Source organism: Pelecanus crispus, chromosome 12, assembly GCF_030463565.1.
Source record: "Pelecanus crispus isolate bPelCri1 chromosome 12, bPelCri1.pri, whole genome shotgun sequence".
NCBI classification, from domain to species: Eukaryota; Metazoa; Chordata; class Aves; order Pelecaniformes; family Pelecanidae; genus Pelecanus; species Pelecanus crispus.
Window position 1 is genome coordinate 8,515,819 of NC_134654.1, and position 20,786 is coordinate 8,536,604.

General features: G+C 42.0%; 1 protein-coding gene across 6 annotated transcripts in view; it reads right to left on the reverse strand.

Annotated features, from left to right (window-relative positions):
* The window catches only part of CUX1 (cut like homeobox 1), a 286,475-nt gene that overhangs the window by 156,575 nt on the left and 109,114 nt on the right, over positions 1–20,786 (reverse strand). For 5 of the 6 annotated variants that reach the window (XM_075720282.1, XM_075720283.1, XM_075720280.1 and 2 more), the window contains 2 exons: positions 16,612–16,659; positions 1,066–1,144 (listed from right to left, as the gene is read on the reverse strand). In XM_075720282.1, coding sequence (XP_075576397.1) covers positions 1,066–1,144; positions 16,612–16,659 — 127 coding nt within the window. The remainder of the gene's footprint in view (positions 1–1,065; positions 1,145–16,611; positions 16,660–20,786) is intronic. The other variant, XM_075720281.1, reaches the window with a different exon arrangement.

A 20,786-nucleotide genomic window follows, 5' to 3' on the forward strand; every position in this document is an offset into this window, starting at 1 on the left:
GTGAAAGCATTAAAATGTTTTAAATGTGAAAGCATTAAAAAAAATATGAAAAAAATGTGAAAGCATTAAAAAAATATATATGTGTTAGCTCGGACTGAGCATCTGGAAAAGCACTGACCTTTTAACCAGTTAAGCTGTAAACAAAACATTAAAAAATTAATTTGTATTTGAAATTAATTTGTATTTGAAGCGTGCATGAAATATGCTCCTTAAAAGGTAAAGCAAGTAAAGACTAGGGTGCATTTTGCAATGAGGCCTTGAAAGCCCTTAGAAATATTAACTGTACCTCAAAACCTCTCTTGAGGTAATTATTTTGAATATTATCTATAATGTTTACATTTTATAAAAGTATAAAATTATACACACACACTGTCATATGCCAACAGCTCAGTCAGGCCAAGATTTGGAAGTGGAGACTCGGACTCCTAACTCCTTCTCATCTTTGGGTACACTTGCAAAAAGAAAAGTCTGTTCTGACAGTATTTGTCGACCATTGAGGAAAACAAAAAAAAAAAATCACCTCCCAAAATGTAAAAAGAAATGAACTAGAAACTTCTGATGTCAAACATAAAGAAAAGTTGAAAACATATACAATAAAGGCCTTTGAATAAAATTTATGATCACACTTACATGGAACAGAAATTAAATTTGGTAGTGATTTACTTTTCAGTAATGCTTTTTTTTTTTTTTTTTGGATGGTATGAAAAATTTTCTCTGTCCTTTAAAAGTACAAATATTGCTTCTTCACGAAGCTTCAAGATGTATCCTTTTTGTTAAAAATGTCTGAACCCTCTAATAAACAAATTACTGAGAATCACACAATATTGTAATAATAAAAAATGATTCACTCAAACATTAAAATGTAAATGCAATGAACAGTTTTAAGAGAAGTCATGAAATGTGCCTTACTTACAGTTCTTTCCATCAAAAATAATGTTGGAGCGTATCAGTTTCAGAATAAAGCCATTGCTCACATTTACCTTATCAACGGTAGAAAAAATGCCCAGTAGCATTCACACAAACGTAAGCCATCAGTTTTTCAGAAGAAGGAAATAATTTGCTTACCTGGAACATCAATTAATCTCTTATAAACGTTCAAGAAGGCTGCCTCTGCTTCTTTGCTTCTTTTACCCAATGCGTCAATCTAAACGGGGTAATGAGAAAAGAAGGCTTTTAGACTTACTCCAACACAACTCTTACACTCAGAGCTATAAAAATAAATGAATATATTTCATATAAAACTAGTGAATACATAAAAAGGGAACTCGAGTCTCCTGTGTACCGCTCCTATAGAAGCAGGCTTGTAAGATTATTTCTGGTACGTTTGTACTGAATATAATTTAAAGTCCTGTTTCAGCACAATAGCAAGCATCAATATTTTTATGACCACCACTGTCTATTGTGATTCTTTACTTTAAATCTTTATGAAAAGCATGGTATTTGCCAGACAGGTTCTCTCCTCAACAACTGTCTCCCTTTACCATTTAGTAAGATGTAACACAACAAGTGGGGAGCGTGTGCACTTCTGACGTCACGCTCTGCCTTTATTGTGGCAAATATGTTTTACTATTATTTCCACTAAGCCTATGGGAGGGTGAGAAGATGTACTTGTTGGGTACCCTGTGATACGTAACTAAACAACCGTGAATCTTCTATACGCAAATAATAAAGCTCAGGCACAGACCCACAGAGTCTGTGCTGCCTTGCACTCGAGTTCAAGCCGTGCTCCTCTGACGAGCTTCTCTTCGTATTTTTTAATACACGCAATACCAATCTAAGAAGCTGTCTCCCCAGCTGAGGGAAAATACTACCTCATGCAATCTGTTATTTTCCTCTAAATCTGTATTTTCAACTAAAACTTCATTTTAGAAGGAAATGCAGCGTTATGGCTCTGAGAAGAAAATACTTACTCCACAACAACTTTTTTTGGTGAACGTGTACTTTCCTAATGTAGTAGAAAACAGAGGATTTACAATTACTAAGTATTGGCAAAAACCAAGCAACCCAACCCAAGACCAGGTCCGCTAAATTAATACGCCAAAGCAGAAAGAGAGAGGCAGGGCAACAGGAAAGCCCGACACAGTCCTGCAGCAGCTTACTGAAATCAGGAAACTAAAAGTATGGAGATTATCGTTCCCATACTTTAATAAAAAGCAAGGAAGGATCTGAAGAACTACGGGTACAAAGGCCTGATATCAATTCTTCTGCGTATTTGAAAAGCAGTTAATATTATGAACCCATTTCAAGGTGCGTACATCAACATGTACTAAGAAAGGAAGGTCCTGTCTGACAAACGTCCTTGAATTCTTTCACTACGTTATTGATTTGGCAGATAAGGCAGAAACAATGGACAGACTTTGCTGTATCTGTATTTCAGGAAAGTATCCGATATTTTATTATACGGGGGGGGGGGGGGGGGGAGATTTGCAGAATTAGAAAGCACGCCACAAGCCCGCCGGGCTGCAGCGGCTCGCAGAGCGCCCGGGCACGGGAAGCAGAGGGTGCCGGGGAAAGGAAGCGGCGCAGGGCAGAGGAGATAAGCAGGAGGGTGCTGCGGGCTCAGATTTGGTGCCACTTATGTTTGCTTTGTACGAAAACGACTTTGCAAAGGGAAGGATTTGGTGGCGGGGGATCCTACAGTGTAGATGATGAAAATAATGGAGTCAGACGCAAAGTGCACAGGAGCAGAGCGCAGGACCGCCGTGTGACTTGCACAGATCAGTCTTATGGCTGATAAGTGACTGGTACAGGTCATTACGGAGGGGATTAAGGCCAGAAAACCAAAGGACAAGGACAACTGTAGAAATTACACAGAAGCACGATGCACAGCATATAAACCGTCAAGGAGGAAAATAAGGACACCGAAAGCATCTGCGCAGCGTTTGGCAGCAGCAACGAAATCTTGGGAGAGATGGCGAGAGGTTGTAAAGAGGCAAGTTATTTTAACATAATACAAGGCTGTATTTACAGAAACAAAACAAACTCCTGTTTTGCTTACATCCCCCCAATATCTGGATTAATGTACGTAGCTTGGTGGAGGTGTAGCATAACTGAAACCTGACCTATTTGCAGCCTGCTCTTATCAATTAAAAGAAAGGTATTGGAAAGATGAGAAACAAGCAGCAGAGGCCACAATGATGGAGGACGTGGAAAGCAGATATAAATTCTCAAGAAACGCTGGCCATACTTGTCTTCCAGAGTTTACCAAGAAAGGCTACGGAAAGGCACTGGAATCTCACAGGGCATATGACGTGCTGAAGAGCAAGGGACTGATGGTTGTGAATAACCCATTTATTAATTTGAATTCAAGCAATCACAGATGGACTGATGCTCATTAGGGAATGAGAACATAAGTAATTCGGTTAGAACATTTTCACACAAAGAGTATTTGAAATTAGAATATGGAACAAACTGCCAACGGCAGAGAGGCACCGGGTAGTGTAAATCACTGCCTGGGAGTATCAGACACCGCTTGTGAAGGGGCGAGAAAGGAGGGGGCAGCCATCAGAAAGACTTTTGCAGTTGAGATATTTCATGGGTACATAAAGACAGACTTTGAAGGCCAAAGCACACCATATGTTAGACTTCTGGACTTTAACGTTCCCACATACAATTTTCTCTCGCTGCTGCTTAGCAGAGTACAGCCAAATTTAAATTACTATTATTAAATACAATTAGCATTACAGAACTGATTCTGTACTGTATTTTGAAAAAATCATTTGCTCCTTTTATGAAAACCAAAGCATTTAAAATGCTTGCATTTCTGTGAAATAACAGGATAGGTTTGTTTTCCTATTACAGTTTTTTCACATTTTAAGAAAGGGCATTTGAACTTATATTCTCCCTAAGTATTACAAAAGGTATGGTTTATTCAGTCCTACCAGTTATGTAGTGATTGAAATACAAAACAGAATTGAAACAACATCGTCCAAGGAGATCAGAGACTTTCTTGTGGAAGCAGTTTGTAAATCATAGGAACTTTCACACCTTTTTTTCCCCCAAAATTCAGAACCAGAATTCCAAACAATCCCACCAGGCAGAAAGATTTTTTTATGTTTTAGTTGTTAAAAAAAAAAAAAATCAATCAATCTGTCCAGTTTAAAGTTCTACTAAAAATGAGCACCGCAACTATTTCATATCTTAAAATAAAATTTAGGAAAAGCACCGTGACAACTTGAACTGGAATAAAAAAATAATGAAGTATGCCAGCTTCCAGTTGCATAAGGAAATATGGGATGAAAGTGACATCAAAAATAGCAAAATATAAATGGAGTCCAGAAACAAAGGAAACAGAGCACTGAAATTACATGGAAGTAAGTATTTGGAAGTTCACTGAAAATTTTTCAAATGAAAGTAAAATCGGTTCGGGAGCAAAGAAGGATGAGCTGCAATCGGCACACATTACAACAGTTGAACTACATTATAAAACTCTTGCTAAACATTTTTACTTGACTCTAAAAACTTCAGGGACCATGAGAGAAGTCAACTTATAATTATACTAGCATAGCCTTGACACGAGCTTAGCTCCAAATCTTAATTTATCTAAACCAGGCCCCATTATGTCTTCTCTGACTAGAAAGAAACAACAGTGACCTCTGTGTTCCCCACCACCCCCATAAACATATGTTCACTTTTAAGTTTTGGCATACTATTTGTCTTGATAATACCACTGGCGCTATACTGAGATAACAGAAATGAGACATGAGGAATCCTCCCTCCTTAGCACACTCTTCATCTTTAAAATATCACCGGAGCTATATGGAGGGAGCTGCAGCGAGACACCGGCTTGAGAGCAGTCCTCCCTTTATCTACCTTATTTTTCCAGGTCAAATGCTTTCATGAGTTGTTGCTCAGGGTACCGAGTTCATCCTAGAGGCTGAATGACATCCTTCCCCTCCATAATAATTTCTCTCCAACTTGCCTGCGAAGGCCTCCTTGATCTGCTCCCATTCTCCACTGCCAGAATGACAGCTGGTTGCCCGGTACTGCCGGCACGCTAGTGCAGTAGCATGGCCAGCCTGTTTTAGGAATGCTTGGTCACAGTCTAATATCTAGTACACCTGGCTAAAATCAAAATATCATCAATGAAATCACTGGGTTTATCTCCACATTTAGGTAAGCACCATAAATCCAGCCACCTATGTCAGGGAAGATGCTGAGTATAGTTTTATCTGAACACTGCCTCTCTCTTTTTCAGCTACGTGCAGTCACGTTCAAAAACATAAAAGTCATAGAATCATAGAATTATAGAATCGTTTAGGTTGGAAAAGACCTTTAAGATCGTCCAGTCCAACCATTAACCTACACTACCAAGTCCGCACTAAACCAATCAAGGGTAGGCTAGACTACACCGTGTCCCAGAGTGCCACGTCTACCCGTTTTTTGAACACTTCCAGGGATGGTGACTCCACCACCTCTCTGGGCAGCCTGTTCCAATGCTTGACTACCCTTTCCGTGAAGAAATTTTTCCTAATATCCAATCTAAATCTCCCCTGGCGCAGCTTGAGCCCATTTCCTCTCGTCCTATGGCTAACTACTTGGGAGAAGAGACCAACACCCACCTCACTACACCCTCCTGTCAGGTAGCTGCAGAGAGCGATAAGGTCTCCCTCCCCTCAGCCTCCTCTTCTCCAGGCTAAACAACCCCGGTTCCCTCAGCCGCTCCTCACAAGGCCTGTGCTCCAGACCCTTCCCCAGCTTCGTTGCCCTTCTCTGGACACAAAGTGCTCCAGCACCTCGATGTCTTTCTTGTATTGAGGGGCCCAAAACTGGACACAGTATTCCAGGTGCGGCCTCACCAGTGCCGAGTACAGGGGCACAATCACCTCCCTGCTCCTGCTGGCCACGCTATTCCTGATACAAGCCAGGATGCTGTTGGCCGCCTTGGCCACCTGGGCACACTGCTGGCTCGTGTTCAGCCGGCTGTCAACCAACACCCCCAGGTCCTTTTTGGCCAGGCAGCTTTCCAGCCGCTCTTGCCCAAGGCCGTAGCGTTGCATGGGGTTGTTGTGACCCAAGTGCGGGACCCGGCACTTGGCCTTGTTAAACCTCAAGCAGTTGGCCTCGGCCCATGGGTCCAGCCTGTCCAGGTCCCTGTGCAGGGCCATCCCACCCTCGAGCAGATCGACACTCCCACCCAGTTTGGTGTCATCTGCAAACTTACTGAGTCAAGTCTGTGGCTTTATTTTGGAATCTGTCACTCTTTATACACTAAGAAATTTCAACATTAATTAAATGATGTCTACTGCCCCACAAATCTCCTGGATTCTGTATGCAGGTTTGCAGAAGTGGGATGCTCTTCTGTGCTCTACTGTATGTGGTCTCATCCAAACCAGTCAGACAGAAGGGCGCACAATTGTATTTCTGAATTTAAAGACGAAACAGGAAGATAAAGCTCTTTGCAAGGAAGCTGGGACTGCCAGATGCTGGCGCATTCTGCATCAACACCTAAATTCTCTGAACTCACAGGTATCAGCACATTAACACATTTGCAAACCAAGAGACCGGCACATGGCCACGATGTGTTGCTCCTGACAGGTCGACTGGGATCATTCAGCACTGATGTGTTTTTCTTTTGTTTTTAGGCAATTCGGCATCCCAAAGACAACTCCTTAATGAAGGGATCACGTTGCTTTCTGTGCCTGTATGGCATTACCAAGTATTGGTGATTTACTTGCAGTACATATCACGTGTCTCAGACACAACTATGCTAAACACGGATTTTGAAGTCCTAACTCTTCTACTTATCCTCATTGTTCTTCAGTTGCAATTCTCACTCTCATAGCCACCTTAACATAAACGGTATGTCTTTTACTGTCCTGCACCCAATCTGGAACTAACTTATCAAGTAAAAATAAGTCACTTAAAACAGAAGTTATTTTTCTGTTCTGATTTTTAATAAATAGATGCCCTAATGAGACACCCATGCCCCTTCATTCACACAGCTCCCTTACACATCTTTTGTCCTATTGTTTTGCATCACAAAGTTTTTCCATTTGTCTTCAATTCCTTCAAGCTACCAAAATGCCATTAAGAATTGTAAGAAACATATTAAACAAAGGGAAAAGCATGATAACGACTCATTAACGCACCATTATTTTAAGCCATGCTATATTCTTGAATAGCTGCCTTGGATTCAAATGGTGGTTATAGCAAGCATAATTAATGCTATGCAATGGCATCAGCCTTTCTTTGAAGCCATTACAATAGAGCTTAGCTGGTTTTTCATATAAAACAGTACATCAGTTGCTAAGGTGGTGCACCACAACAGCTCTACAACACTGTGCATGCGGATTAGGAAGCACGCAGGGTATGTGCGCAGTTGGCTTGGTTTCCCTTTCTTAATACCCACCGATATCTATATTAATAAATTCATAAAAATATAACATTATCATTTTAAAAAATAATAAAATATATAGTTTATCATCCCAGTTAATTTATTTTGCAGCTGACAAAAGAAAAAGTGAAAATACTTTTTTTTGGCTGCAATTAAAAGATTTTTGAAGGAAAATTAAAAAGAAATTATACCTGTGCAGCTGCTTAAAGCATATGGTGTGGATTTTCTGTGCTATAAATTCTTTAAGAAAAATAAGGACTTCACAGTGGATACAATACCAATCTGTTTAACAAAGCTGCTTGGGTGCAGTGCATAGGTACGCTACCAGGAAAGAGCTTGGGAAGAGCATGCCCGCCTCACCAACTTGTTGGTTTAACCTCAAGTTAAGAAGAGAGCTTTAAGAGGGACTCAAATCCTTCAACTTTTCAATTCTGCTTCCCTCCACTGTGAAACAGCTGCAACCTTGAACCCTTGAAACCTTCTCTTCCTTTCATGCCCAGATAAATCCTGATTTTCCCAGACAAACAACACTGCCATCCCCTGAGGAAATCTCAGCTCCCTCGTTCTCAGAGGACAGCTTCTTGTTGCTTTTCCAATCTTTGATCTTCCTTCCCAGTAAAACAGCCCAGCCCAACATGTGCCTCAAGATATTGACAGCAGAATGACAGCTTTGTTTAAACAGCTTTTACTGTTTGCCACCCTGCCTTTAGATCACTGTGATGGTGGGTCTCCTATCATTGCTGAACGCCTCCTGGATAACCCGTGTGTCTCCCTCCTCACACCTCTCTGTCTTTGTGAGCAGTGCTTCTCAGTTCCTGCTCTCACTCGACTCCTAATCCATCCGTCGGGCAGGCACCGAACGGAGCAGCCCTGCTCTCTCCTCCTGCCTCAGGCCACAGGCTCCTGCTTCTCTTGCATGAGGATCTAGAGATCGCACTGTTGTAGCATGATTCAGCTCACTGACTCGATGAAAAACTAAGCAACGAAGGAGAGAAAGAATTTATTTTCCATCATGCCGGCAAACTGAACTGACTCATCCCGTGCATTTGCTAGGCTCAGCACGAGGGAGGAGGTGGGCACCCAGGGCTGGGGCAAGGACATTTGCCAGCGTCAGTCCCGTGCTGGCATGGATTGGGTATGGCATGAAACCAGAGTGACAAAATATGGATGGCAAAAGGAGGGTCAAAGTGCCAAATGTTATGAAAACGCCCTTCTGTAACTATTCTATCAATCAGTCTTTATAGTATGAAAGTGTATTAACTTAGTTAATATATGTATTAGTTCACATTCTAGGCTGTAATGTAATGAGGCAGTAGAATTCTACCGGAGACTCTGGTATTGGTTCATGCTTAAGTAAAACAAACTAAAGGACAGCCTAGCCCTAGAAATAAGGACTTTGCTTCTTGGAAGCTTAGAGCTGTCCATGAAGGATAAAGGATACCCCTGGAACAACCAAGATAATGCCAGCATCCTAGCCCCTCTAACACATGATTTAAACCCTCCCAGTGTTTTCTGGTGTCACAGATAAGTAACTCTGGCAAGACTGACTCCAGGGACATCTGGATCAATTGGCAAGCAGCAAGAATGCTGCAGAAATATAGTTGATCTGCAAAGGTTTACTCTGAGTAGTAATCAGTAGTGTGGGTGCTAGTGATTAGTCAAATTCTGTCATACCTGAATGCTTGAAGGTGTAAGAACCCTGTGTGAAACCACATTTGGGGTGCCCCAATTTGGCTGGGACACCTCATGCACATGAATAATTATTTACCCTTGTAATTCCATACTTTCCATCCTAGCCTCACGGGCCAGTCACAAATTTCTGTAATGCAAAAAAGGCAAAACACGTGGCAGGAAGTAAGAAAAAGACAACCTCTAAACAGGGGACGCATACTTCCCAAAAAATTGAAAGAACATCTTTCTAGGGAATACATCAGCAAGTTATTCGCTATGCCACTAACCAGGGAGACATCAGAGCTTGCTACTTTTGATCCTCGGGGTTCTGCAAGAGCACGATGCAGGATGGAGAACATCTCCTGCTGCAGCCAGCCCAGCCACGCTCGGTGTGGCAAAGCGGGGCCGGCGAGGAAGGAGAGAAAGCGGTGCTGCTGCCAGGGCACAGCAGCACGTGCTATCAGACATCACCTCCAGCTTCCCAGCAGAAGGAGCTACACAGCAAAGCGAGTGGGTGCTTTCACCTGTCCGTCAGCCTCTCCTCCTGCCTCTGTGAACAGTGACCTAGAACCCACAATTCCTTTTTCTCGTTATGGATGATCCAACCTTTTGTTTAAGTATTTTAAAAATTAGGGCAGAGGAATCCTTGCACGAATGAGCTCATTAACTGCCTTTGTGCAAAATCCACCTGCACATAAATACCAAAATGTAACCTTTCGCTAATATTTTATACTGAGCTTACCCTCTTGCTTCTCTATTACAGCAAAGCAAGACCAGACACTGGCTTGTATAGAGCCTCATAGTAATTGTGTAATAAATACAGGAATAATTCTGTATTTGGAGAAACAGGGACTGGATTATAATGACACTCGGCAGAATACCACGCCCGGCACAGCCCTCCCATCCCCATTCCTTCCAGCACACTTCAAGCTCTCTTTTTTTAAAAAGGATGAGAAGATACTCCTGACACTGCGAACTGAAACAGTGCTGCCTGTCTGAATTTTTCATAAATAGTTTCCCACCACTGTTAGCATTTCACCCAAACGTGTGGCAGCGGCATAGCGGGCCTTAATATAGACAGCCCACCAGCTGCCAACAGAAATTTCAGCACTTTGTCAATTACATAAAAATAAGAGGATTTGGGCTGATCTTCCCCCAAGTTATCCTAGCAGTAACTGCTGTCTCAGTATGACTGGCCTGCACGCTGGATGGGATGCAGATGAACCTGCAGGAGCTTCAGAAAGGTGCACGGTACCTGCTGCTGGCTTAGGGTGGGTTACCGGAGGTTTGGGACCTTAAGAAAGACATTGAGGTGCTGGAGCGTGTTCAGAGAAGGGCAACAAGGCTGGTGAAGGGTCTGGAGAACAAGTCTTATGAGGAGCGGCTGAGGGAACTGGGGTTGTTTAGCCTGGAGAAGAGGAGGCTGAGGGGAGACCTTATCGCTCTCTGCAACTGCCTGAAAGGAGGTAGTAGTGAGGTGGGTGTTGGTCTCTTCTCTCAAGTAGCTAGCGATAGGACGAGAGGAAATGTGCTCAAGCTGCGCCAGGGGAGGTTTAGGCTGGAAATTAGGAAAAATTTCTTTACGGGAAGGGTGGTCAAGCATTGGAACAGGCTGCCCAGAGAGGTGGTGGAGTCACCATCCCTGGAAGTGTTCAAAAAACGGGTAGATGTGGCACTTCGGGACATGGTTTAGTCTAGTCTACCCTTGATTGGTTTAGGTGGGCTTGGTAGTGTAGGTTAATGGTTGGACTGGATGATCTTAAAGGTCTTTTCCAACCTAGACGATTCTATGATTCTATGACCTTGCCCGTTATCCCCGTCGCTGGTGTTTTTCTCAGGAAGGTATCAATATGGGAGGGAGAAGGAGGTACACAGAGGAGAGGCTCTGACTGCGTTTGAGAGTTTCTAGAGTTCTGCGCATCAGTCTGGCGTTGAGCGTCTCGTCTCTTGGGGACGTTCTCAGCCCCGGGCCCTGCGCCCAGCGCTGGCAGCAGACGTCCTACACGCTCGTCGGGGAGAGCGCACCTGCCTCCGAGATGCTGAAGTATGTTTCAATCACCTTCCTCAGGGAAGATGTTGTTAAAACTGCGATCAAGCCAGCCAAAAATGAATAAATAATCGTTTACACACTTGCGTAGGCAGAGAAACGAGGCGCCGCTGCGCTGCCGTTACCCCAAAAGCCCAGTGCGCGCCCCTCTCCCTTCCCGGCTCGCGTCGGGAAGCAGAACCGAGACGAAGCACAGGCCCGTCCCCGTGCTCCTGTCACACAAAGGAAATTACCCACCACCCACGCCCCACTAAAAGAAAACAATTACCTGCCAAAAATCCTGTATTTACTCCATTTTGTTACACGGAGTGGTTTAACGGGACTTTCACTGAGGAGCAGGAAAGCTCTGGGCCTAAATCAGCACGACGTGAGCGCTGAATTTTGATGTATGCTGTTGACTTCCCCCACGCAGAGCAATTTGTAATAGCTTTGCCACGCTGTTGTTTTCAAAGCTCCTGCTACATCACCAGCATTTATTTCTGACCACAAAATTACATTTATTCAACAGAAAGCAGCCCAGGGTCTTTAAGAGGTTAACTTCTGGAGTGCTTGGCTGCTCTCCAGCCTCTGTACTAGAATCGGTGCTAACGCAACAGCACACAACAGCACCCAGGCTAGCCGTGATTAATAGAGTGCTGAATACGCTGCTTTCCACATACACACACTTCTCATTCCCTTGCTTCCATAGATCATGGACTTATCCTCAAAATATCTGACTGAAATTGAATTTGGCTTCTCTCTCAACCGTTCATTTCCTATGTTATGCAAGGTTATATCCTTTTCTGCATGAGCAGAACCAAACCAGCTGCAGCTTTTGAGAAGAAAATGTGTTTTCAATTATGAAGCTGGCCTGAATATTGAACCACAGTTCTACTGCTACTCTAATTGAGCCATCATGGAGTGAACCTACAGGAAAGAAATTGTATTAATTAGGTTTGTAAATTTAACATAAGGAAATTAAAGGGGGGGGGGGGGGGAAGATGACTATCAGCTCAGGAATACTCCTTCAAAATGCAGAAGGAAAGTAGGTCTGAAGTTGTTCAGGCACAGGCATTATTAGAGTACTCCTTCAAAGGCATGATTAGTAGTTCCAGCACACCAAACTGATTTTCAGCTTCTGTTGTCTGTATATGGAAAATTATTAAATTACTCTACTGACCAAATTAATAGTTTAAAGAGCAATTCAGCTAAGTGGGGAGCCAGAGTGGTCTCATCAGAATAGCAATACCCTTAAAAGTACTTGCTTTGTCAGAAGAATATGAGAAATGGTTTTCACAGAAATAAAGTCCAGTGCGTTGTTTTGGAGTATGTGCCTTAAAGGGTTCGCCAAATGAGGGATTACTGCATTACTGTTGGACAGTACTGTTATGCCACATGAAAAGAATGCTAATGACCTCAGGAAATCCTTTCCCAGCCTTAAAAATATCTATTTGATGACTTCACAAATACGGATTCCAACATTAGATTTCCATACCACAACTTTAGTTCTGTAAATTAACATAGCCCAAGAACATAACTTTCTTTTTTTTTTTTTTTTTAAATATTTCATGTACAAATATCCATACACTGATGTAAACATGTACACAATGACCTACTTGGAACACAGCTTATTTAGATGGTTGCTTGAAGGAGTGCCTTGCCAACCTGCAAATGATATATAATCATTTTATGATTGAATGATAAAGCTCTTTAGCCTTTTTTGATTCTGTCCTCTATTTAGCCCAGCATATGGTGAGCAAACCATTAATAAGTTGCATCCTCAGGTTAATGGTAAGCAAAAAAAAAAAAATTTAGATTTAAGATAGAAACAACAGGAATTTTACACCGCATAGATTAATGACTTCTAACTGTCTTGCTCACAAAAGCCTATTTATACCATCCAGACCCTAAATTTTCCAGGAAAGCCAGAAAGGTTACCCACAAAAATACCATCAGCTTTGAATCAGACACAACATTCTCTTAATTTAAAAAAAACAAAAAACAAAACCTGCATTCAAATTTCCATTAAAATCCTAAATAAGGAAAAAGTACTATAATAAAATTATACTAAAATGATGAATTAATAGTCTCACATTGAACTAGGAATGCATTTTAAAATTTGTAGTGTGCTAAATTCCATTTCATAATGCCTTTACTTTAACTGTCATCATAAAAAAATCCAGTTACTTAAAGCACCGAGATCTAGACAAAAAAAAGTTATTTCCAACTACTAATGGAAACGGCATATTTGATAAGTGGAACAGTTTTCATCTGAATGAATGAGATAAATATCTATGGAATACAGAATGTTCTGGTTTGGGGGGGTTTACTTATAAATTCATATTACACAAAGGGAAGATAAGGTGGGGGGAATATCAATATCCATGCTCAAACTCGCAAAGAAAAATTGGCTGAAGTGATCTGTGGATTTATTTTAAAAAGTCAACTAGCCACAGGTTTACAAGCAGATGTCCCATAAAGCACGCTTGGGAGGATATTTAAATATGCGAGCGCATGTTAACCTCTCTCCAAGTCACGTCAGGCTCACCGAGGGTACAGCTCAAGGACAGTTTAAGTCAACCTGAGCCGGCACATTTGCACTCCTCCTGCCCTTGGCTTGGCGCTCCCGGCCTCTCCCCTGCCCAGCAGCCGCCTGCAGTGAGCTGTGTCAGTGAACCAACCTGGCAGAAGACTTAAGCCAGCAAAAACGGGGGAAAAAAAGAAAACTTTGTGCTCACTGTGGGAGCACACTAGCAAAAGTGCTGAGACAAGGCGGGAGGTGGGGAGCCAGTTCTGAGGTAGGCAGGAACACAGCGATATCCATGTAAAGCTACTTAAATACCTGTGCTCATTAGGGAGCTGTCTGTCCCTTCTGATCCACTGGCCCTCCCTAGTGCCCAGAGGCCCGTGGAGCACAGTCATCCCACATGGGATTTGCAAAAGCCCGCTTCCCTTCTGAGGGAGAATTGTAATTAATATTACTTGGACATGCAAAAAGCACCTACTTACTTCTGTCATTAGGGATCAAGAAAAGGATGGGGCAATAGCAGTAGGGGTGGAGACAAGTCAGCGGCAAAAATGTGGTGGAGACGGTAAATGGAGAAGCTGCGTCATGCGAGAATCTTTCTTCCTAGCTTCTGCAGGAGAAACCAGTGAGAAGGTGGTGGTGCTCCAAAGTTCAGTAATCCCATCCACAATGCCTACAGCGGTGAGAACCAGAGCGCTCCTACAGCATTCCCTACCTGCTGCTCAAGGACGCTCTCTCTCCAGTGGAAGGAACTCTAGAAAACATTTTTTTTCACTACTTCTCTGCTTACCTCTGTTTTATTTACTTACTCTTGTTGGTTTGTTTTTTTTTAAATATCCCAGTCTGGGGCTGAAAACAAGTCTCTGCAGTAGAAGCAGGGAACCTCTTAAAAGCAGATCACTCCCGATTCCTCCTTCCTCCTCACATCCCAAAGTACTTGCACTATGTGACCAAAAGGTCCCTCTGCCACCACCTCCCAGGACATCAGAGATCACCTAACAGGTAACACTCATGCAACTCACGCAAAGCAACCCCGTGGAGCTCGTGGGGTGGGTGTCCTGCCCCCAGCTATACGGCTGGCTCAGCCGCCTCAGGGGAGAGTAAGATGAGGCATCTCTAGTGGATCTGAAATGCAGAAAAGCCTATACGCTTAACACAGTTTGTTCTTGAGCTACCTGGGGCATTCATCTCCTGACCTTTCATAAAGTCAGCCTTAACAATAAGCAGAGACCAAATCTATATACTGAACAATGAAATATAACTCAACAGAACAGGCTAATATTCTTGGTATTTTGATTTGTCTCCAAAACAAGATACTGTAATTACATCTATAATCAAATACCACAATTCACAGTTTAATGTTCTGCATTTATGTAGTCAATCATGATTAGTTCAGGGTTTTTTTAGGTTTCTAAACCACTGTCTAGATTAGGGAGACTGGAATCACTGCCTAAGAGATTCAGCAGCGCAACCTGGTAACGTATTCAAGCTTTATTTACATAAGAGGGGATTCCTACCAACAAATTTTACTCTTGTAATTTGTGAGGTTGAATTTATACCAACATAAACTTCACTTTTACATTAGTGAGGCAAAACTACAGAAGAGGAGTGTGTGTGAGCCATACCAAGGTAACAGTGAGCTGTCTCCAACAGGCACGATCTAATGGGAGAATCTTCCTTCACTGTAGCCAAATTTGGATTTATGATTCTTACTTGATCCTCAGACATTTCCTTCATTAAAGAACAGTGCTGAAAGCACACATACACTTTTCAGTCAGTGCATTGCAAGCTTGAAACTAAAGTGAAAAGGTTTTAAGAGCACTGCAATGCCACTCGGAGCAATTTTAAAGTGTAAATTTCCATTGGCAAACAGACTCACACAAGTCATTCTTTGTTCTCACAAATTACTATTAGATATATCAAGGACAAAGTTGTCCTGTTTATTTATTTATTTCTAGCAATACTTGGGAAATCGAGCTGTAAAATAAAAAACACGATACTGCTTTTAACATGAGGAATTATTGCCTATTTGGGATACATATTTAGCAGGATGTACAAGTAATCAGAAATGCAACCCTCATACTGATAATGGGAGTTGTGCACCTAATTCCCCTGCAGACTTCTGAAAACATGCTCCTGAATTTCGCCGTGCTCTGATGGGAACTGCAACAGTATAAAAATCAGCCAACAACTTCTAGACTGAGAAAGTAAAAAGTGTTGCTGCTTTAACACAGCTAACTTTAAGCAAGAGTTCTACAACTTGTAACAGAGTGTGAGCTAAAACCTAAACCTACCGCCCCACCCAGGCACTGATCTTTATAAGGAGAAATATAATTTGCAAACTTCATACACGGCATTTTCCTAGAGGCAGCGCAACAGCTCCCATCTGGCCTAAGCACTCACGTGAAGTGAGCGCTTCAGTGCTGTCCACAGCTAAAACGTAAAATTCTCTAATTGGCCCAGCTGCCTTTTGCTATAGAAATCCTTCAAAATAACAACAGTTGGCTTTTAAACTTGTGATCACTCTAATCATGTGTTTCTTAGTGGAGTGGTGTGAAGAGAAATCAAAGTAAGAGCCAGCACCAGAGCTGTTAATGCTTTCTGTTGGTTTTCCAACAAACACCTGCCAACTTAAGGTTTTCCATCAAGCCCTCTAGAATACAATGTTTCACAGCTGAAAAGGTTTACAGTGAAAACTATTTGTAGTATCTTCATATTTTTGTATACGTGCATTACATTGCATTCATTCGGCATTCAAACCATCAAGTCACTGAGGCACAGCGAGTTAGCATGTGCCACCTGAGTCACCGCAACGGCAAACTTAAGCTCAGGTATGCTGAATGCAAAGTGATTTGACCAGTTTAGCTTGTCCAGCACAAACCCAGCGTGCCACACACATATCCTGCACCCAGCAAAACACGGAAGGGCTGAACCCCTGCAACGCTCGCTGCTCAAGGGCTCTGTACCCACCCGTCCGTGCTGAAAGACTGCCAGCACACCAGACTCATGTGAAGCAATATCGAAAGCACCATGGGACTCATAAGCTCTTACCTCTCCCTGGAAACTCTTCAGTAATGGAGCTACCTGTTTGCGCAGGTCCTAGAAGACAGAAGCAAGATATTTCATCAGAAAAATTTGAAAGGGCAAGTAATTGTCAAGTTTTTCCTAACGCTATTTTCAGTTCTGAAATACTACTTAAATTCTGATCGCATTTTATGGGAGCTTTGATTAAAATAAAAGTATACGTAGAATTCATTTTGAACCAGTCTGCATTTCCAGTTTGACATACAGCAGTATCTGTTGCAAAAACTATTAATTAACAAAACTGTAGTGATGTTGGGTAAGCACTGAATGCCTTCAATCTCATAATTCAGCTGAAACACTAATGCGATTAGAAGTAAATGCTTCTATCTACCTGAACAGCAGCTACACCTCTGAACTTACGCCAAAGAAATTTCCACAAATGGAAGCTAGGCTTAAAGGCAGATGACTTTGGACCACCATTTCAACTAAGAGTGTTGCTGTTTGGTAAAAGGTCTATTTTTTTAATTATTTTCACAAGAGTGCTCTGATTTTAGCCATCAAAAAGTTTATAGCATGTTTTTATTTAGCAGCATAGAAAATTTAGCACAACAAAGGTATATCTATCTTGCATACATTTCTCAGTGGCTCCACTTTTAAGCTGGTTTGGGTCTAATTCACTTACAAATTCTCAGAATTTTCATTATGTGCATGCTTGAAGAATAAAATCCTGTAACTTTGCAGGGGACACTGTAGTATTCACGCACAGCCAAGAAGCCGGACTCCTGTTTTTGCTGTGGTATTGCACTGATGAGGCACAAGCAGCGACTTCATAGTACACTTACAGCTAGGAATAAATCTGTAAGAGGCATAAAACAGTAACATGATGCTGCATCATTTTGGAGGGCAGCACTGATGCGGGTTACCCAGGAAGAAGGCGGATTTCCCATCGTTGGAGATTTCCAAGGCACAGCTGACCAGACCTAGTGTGGGTGCTAAAGACCCATTTTCAGGGCCAGGTGAGATCTAGTCAGCCTCTGGACGTCCCTTCCAACCAAGAGTCCTATAATGCTCTGAGAATGCTGCTCACAGCTGGGACAGTCATGAACTGCTTAAGTAACCATGGAATCTTCCTAGCTTCACCCAGGCCACAGTCCCTTAGGTACCCTGAACCTCGTGCAAGAGGTCATAAAGAGGTCTTTGAAGTATTTTCTCTATATAAAAAGGGTCCGTTGAAGCCTTGGGAACTTTCCAACTTTGGAAAAGAAGGTGACCTTAAAGAGTTGGGAAATACCCTTTTCCAATGCATTTACTTTTACATCTAGAGTCATGCAACATATTGGACATTAAACCACTCACCAAACACCCTCAGCTCTGGATTTAATCTGATTTTCCTGAAGGAAAAGTAGACTTATGAGGAAGTGATTTTTGTCATTTAAATGACAAGTCATGCAGCGAGTTGGAGTATCAGGAGTTCTCCCACCCCCGGAGAAATGGCTTAGGGGCCAAACGCAAATGAAGCTATCAAAGACAAATGATCAGCCAAATTTCACTTCTTGCATGGTTATTGCACTAACATACAGCTAATCCCTATCAAGTTAAGGATAATGTTGCAGCTTTATAAGCTCCCTTTTTAGCACCAAACCAAACAACTCTTCTGTTCTTAGACAAGTCAAGTCACCTAAATGTTGCCTGGTATTTTCTGCTGTCTGTTTTAGGACAAAAAAAGGTTAGATACTGTCCTTGTAGATCACAAACATCTACAAATTACACCTCTACCAAAGCAAACTGGCAGGCTGAGCAGCTTTTCCCCACTTCCTGACTACTGTGGGAGACCAGAGGGCTGTGCACATTTTATAACGTTTTCTTTGTAACCTGATGATGAAGACATTGAAGACAGTAACAATAACCATCGATGGCAAAATAAATGCTCACATTCAGGGCCAAAATCTGGCACGGTAGGTTTTAATGCACAGTAAAATTACAAACAGAGACATTAGATTACAGTCAGGATACTGGCACCCTTTGAAACTTTATAAAATCAGGAAAAATTATACCATCCAAGCAAAGCAACATTTCTTGAAATAAAAATCTCAGCTGGTAGGAAATCATCGGTTTTAGGGCTTCTGTCCCTGGTATTGCCTCTGAATTTACTGACTAGTTTGGCGCCAGCCAGCAAACTGCTGTCAAAACTGAAAGCAGAAATACAGGAGATCTAATTCCAGACTGGCCCCAAGTCTCTGGCTTGCACGGCTCCCAAGAGCAGGGCGTTATTCCCACTGCCTGAGCACACGGCATGAGCATCAGAAGTCACCCTAGGTACGTCGGCAGATGACAAAGCACCGCAACGGCATGCAGTGAAATGCAGCACGGTCGGCTCTGGAGGCAGGAGGAGCCCTGCTCCTCTCTGTGTGCATGGCAAGCTCTAGCCAAGAGCCTGCTGTTGAACTGCATGGTCTGACACGGACTAACTTTTGAAAGACAGGATTTGCAGCACTTTTTATTTCCTGATATAAACTATGTCAGGACTTTGCCTTCATGTTCATCTTTAATAATGAGAGATGTTGTTGTTGGTTGTTTATAGCAGAGAGAAGAGGGAGAGAAGCGGGGGGGAATAAAAAAGGAATAGAAGGGGCATCCCAAAGCCAAGAAAACAGTTGGTCAAGCTGTCAAAAAGGGAGAAAAGCTTTCAAGTACAAAATCTGATTCCCACACATCCTTCATTTAGCAAATTCAGGATGCTAAACACTCATCCCAGCAATCAAAATGTTACCAAGCACAATTCGTGCCATAATGGGAAAACGCGTTGTGCTTGATTTAGACAGCAGCTTTTGTTGTTAGTAAAACTGTTTTTAAAACATTTCTTGACAGAGGAGAACGCAGCTTACAGTGATTCAGTCCCGCTGGCAAGCAATCGGTTATACCACAGTAATCAATCTGGGGCAATCCTGGGACACGGTGATCATTAGAGCACACAGTTTAACACGATAAAATGCTTTGACAACTTGGAATCTTAGCAATAACTTGAAATCTGTTGCAGCTGAACAATAGAGACAGAGCATCCCACTTCCATTATCTTCACAGAGCAAACAGTCTAAGAAAAGCAACTGCAAGGAACTTGCTCTGGTATTTTAAATGCAACCAAATATGCCACACAGGTCAGTGGGTAAGTGGCAAACACCGTAACAAAAGGCATAAACACCTTCTTCACACCTTTTTTTGATTTCTCCCCTCTCTTCCTGCCCCCCTTGGAAAGAGTTTATAGATTACTTTTATAATTCCTTCCTTGGCTAAACAGGATCAAAACTTAAGACAGCTCACAACAAAATGGAGGTGAAGACAGACAGAAGTCAGGAATACATATGTCTCAACTCACCAGCTAAAACTCTGCTGGTGACATTTATTTTTGGCAGTTTGGAAAAATTCCTCCTTAGACTTTGTCTCAAAATATTACACTAACATCAAACAGAATTTTACCTTCTTTGCACTAAACTGAAGAGAAAGAAGGACGTTCAGTTCAGACCCGGGGGAATCTGTAATGTTGGTTAGCAAGGACACCATATGATTTATTATCTGTTTAAAATGTAGTGAGTGGCCTTTACTGCCTGGGCTGTGATCAAAACAGGAAAAGCAACCAACTCCAGCACTCACATACAGCTAGCAAATCACCGCGATCAAGCAGAACAGCTAAAAAGGGTACATGCAATTGAACATTAAAACAAATTATAATTTATCAACACAAATGCATTGAAATATTTGAGTACTCCTATACAGTCACATTATTAGCCTATTTTTTCCATGCCATCTAAACGTGCGCGTTCTCTCTCTCTCTCTGGATGATTTATCAGGGTAGATCAGTTTTCTGAAAAAGGCTCTATCACAGACAAACTCAATATCTGAAGCAGAGACTATGAATTAGGATGCTGTATCATTATCTGAATCAAATCTGATAGCAGAAAGCTAATATAGCGTCTTCCCTTTACAAGGGTATAAACAACGAGTTTATATTTTGATCAAGTGGCTACACAATGAAATCTGAATCCAAATGATTTTTAACTCCCTCTCCATTCTCATTAAAAATAACTCTATGGAAGAACAGACCAAGAATAAATCTACAGTAAAGACCTGGGCAACAAATGCATCTTTCTGACAACTAAACTCCATTATTTATCTTTCGCTATCTTAATACACTGCGTACGGTACAA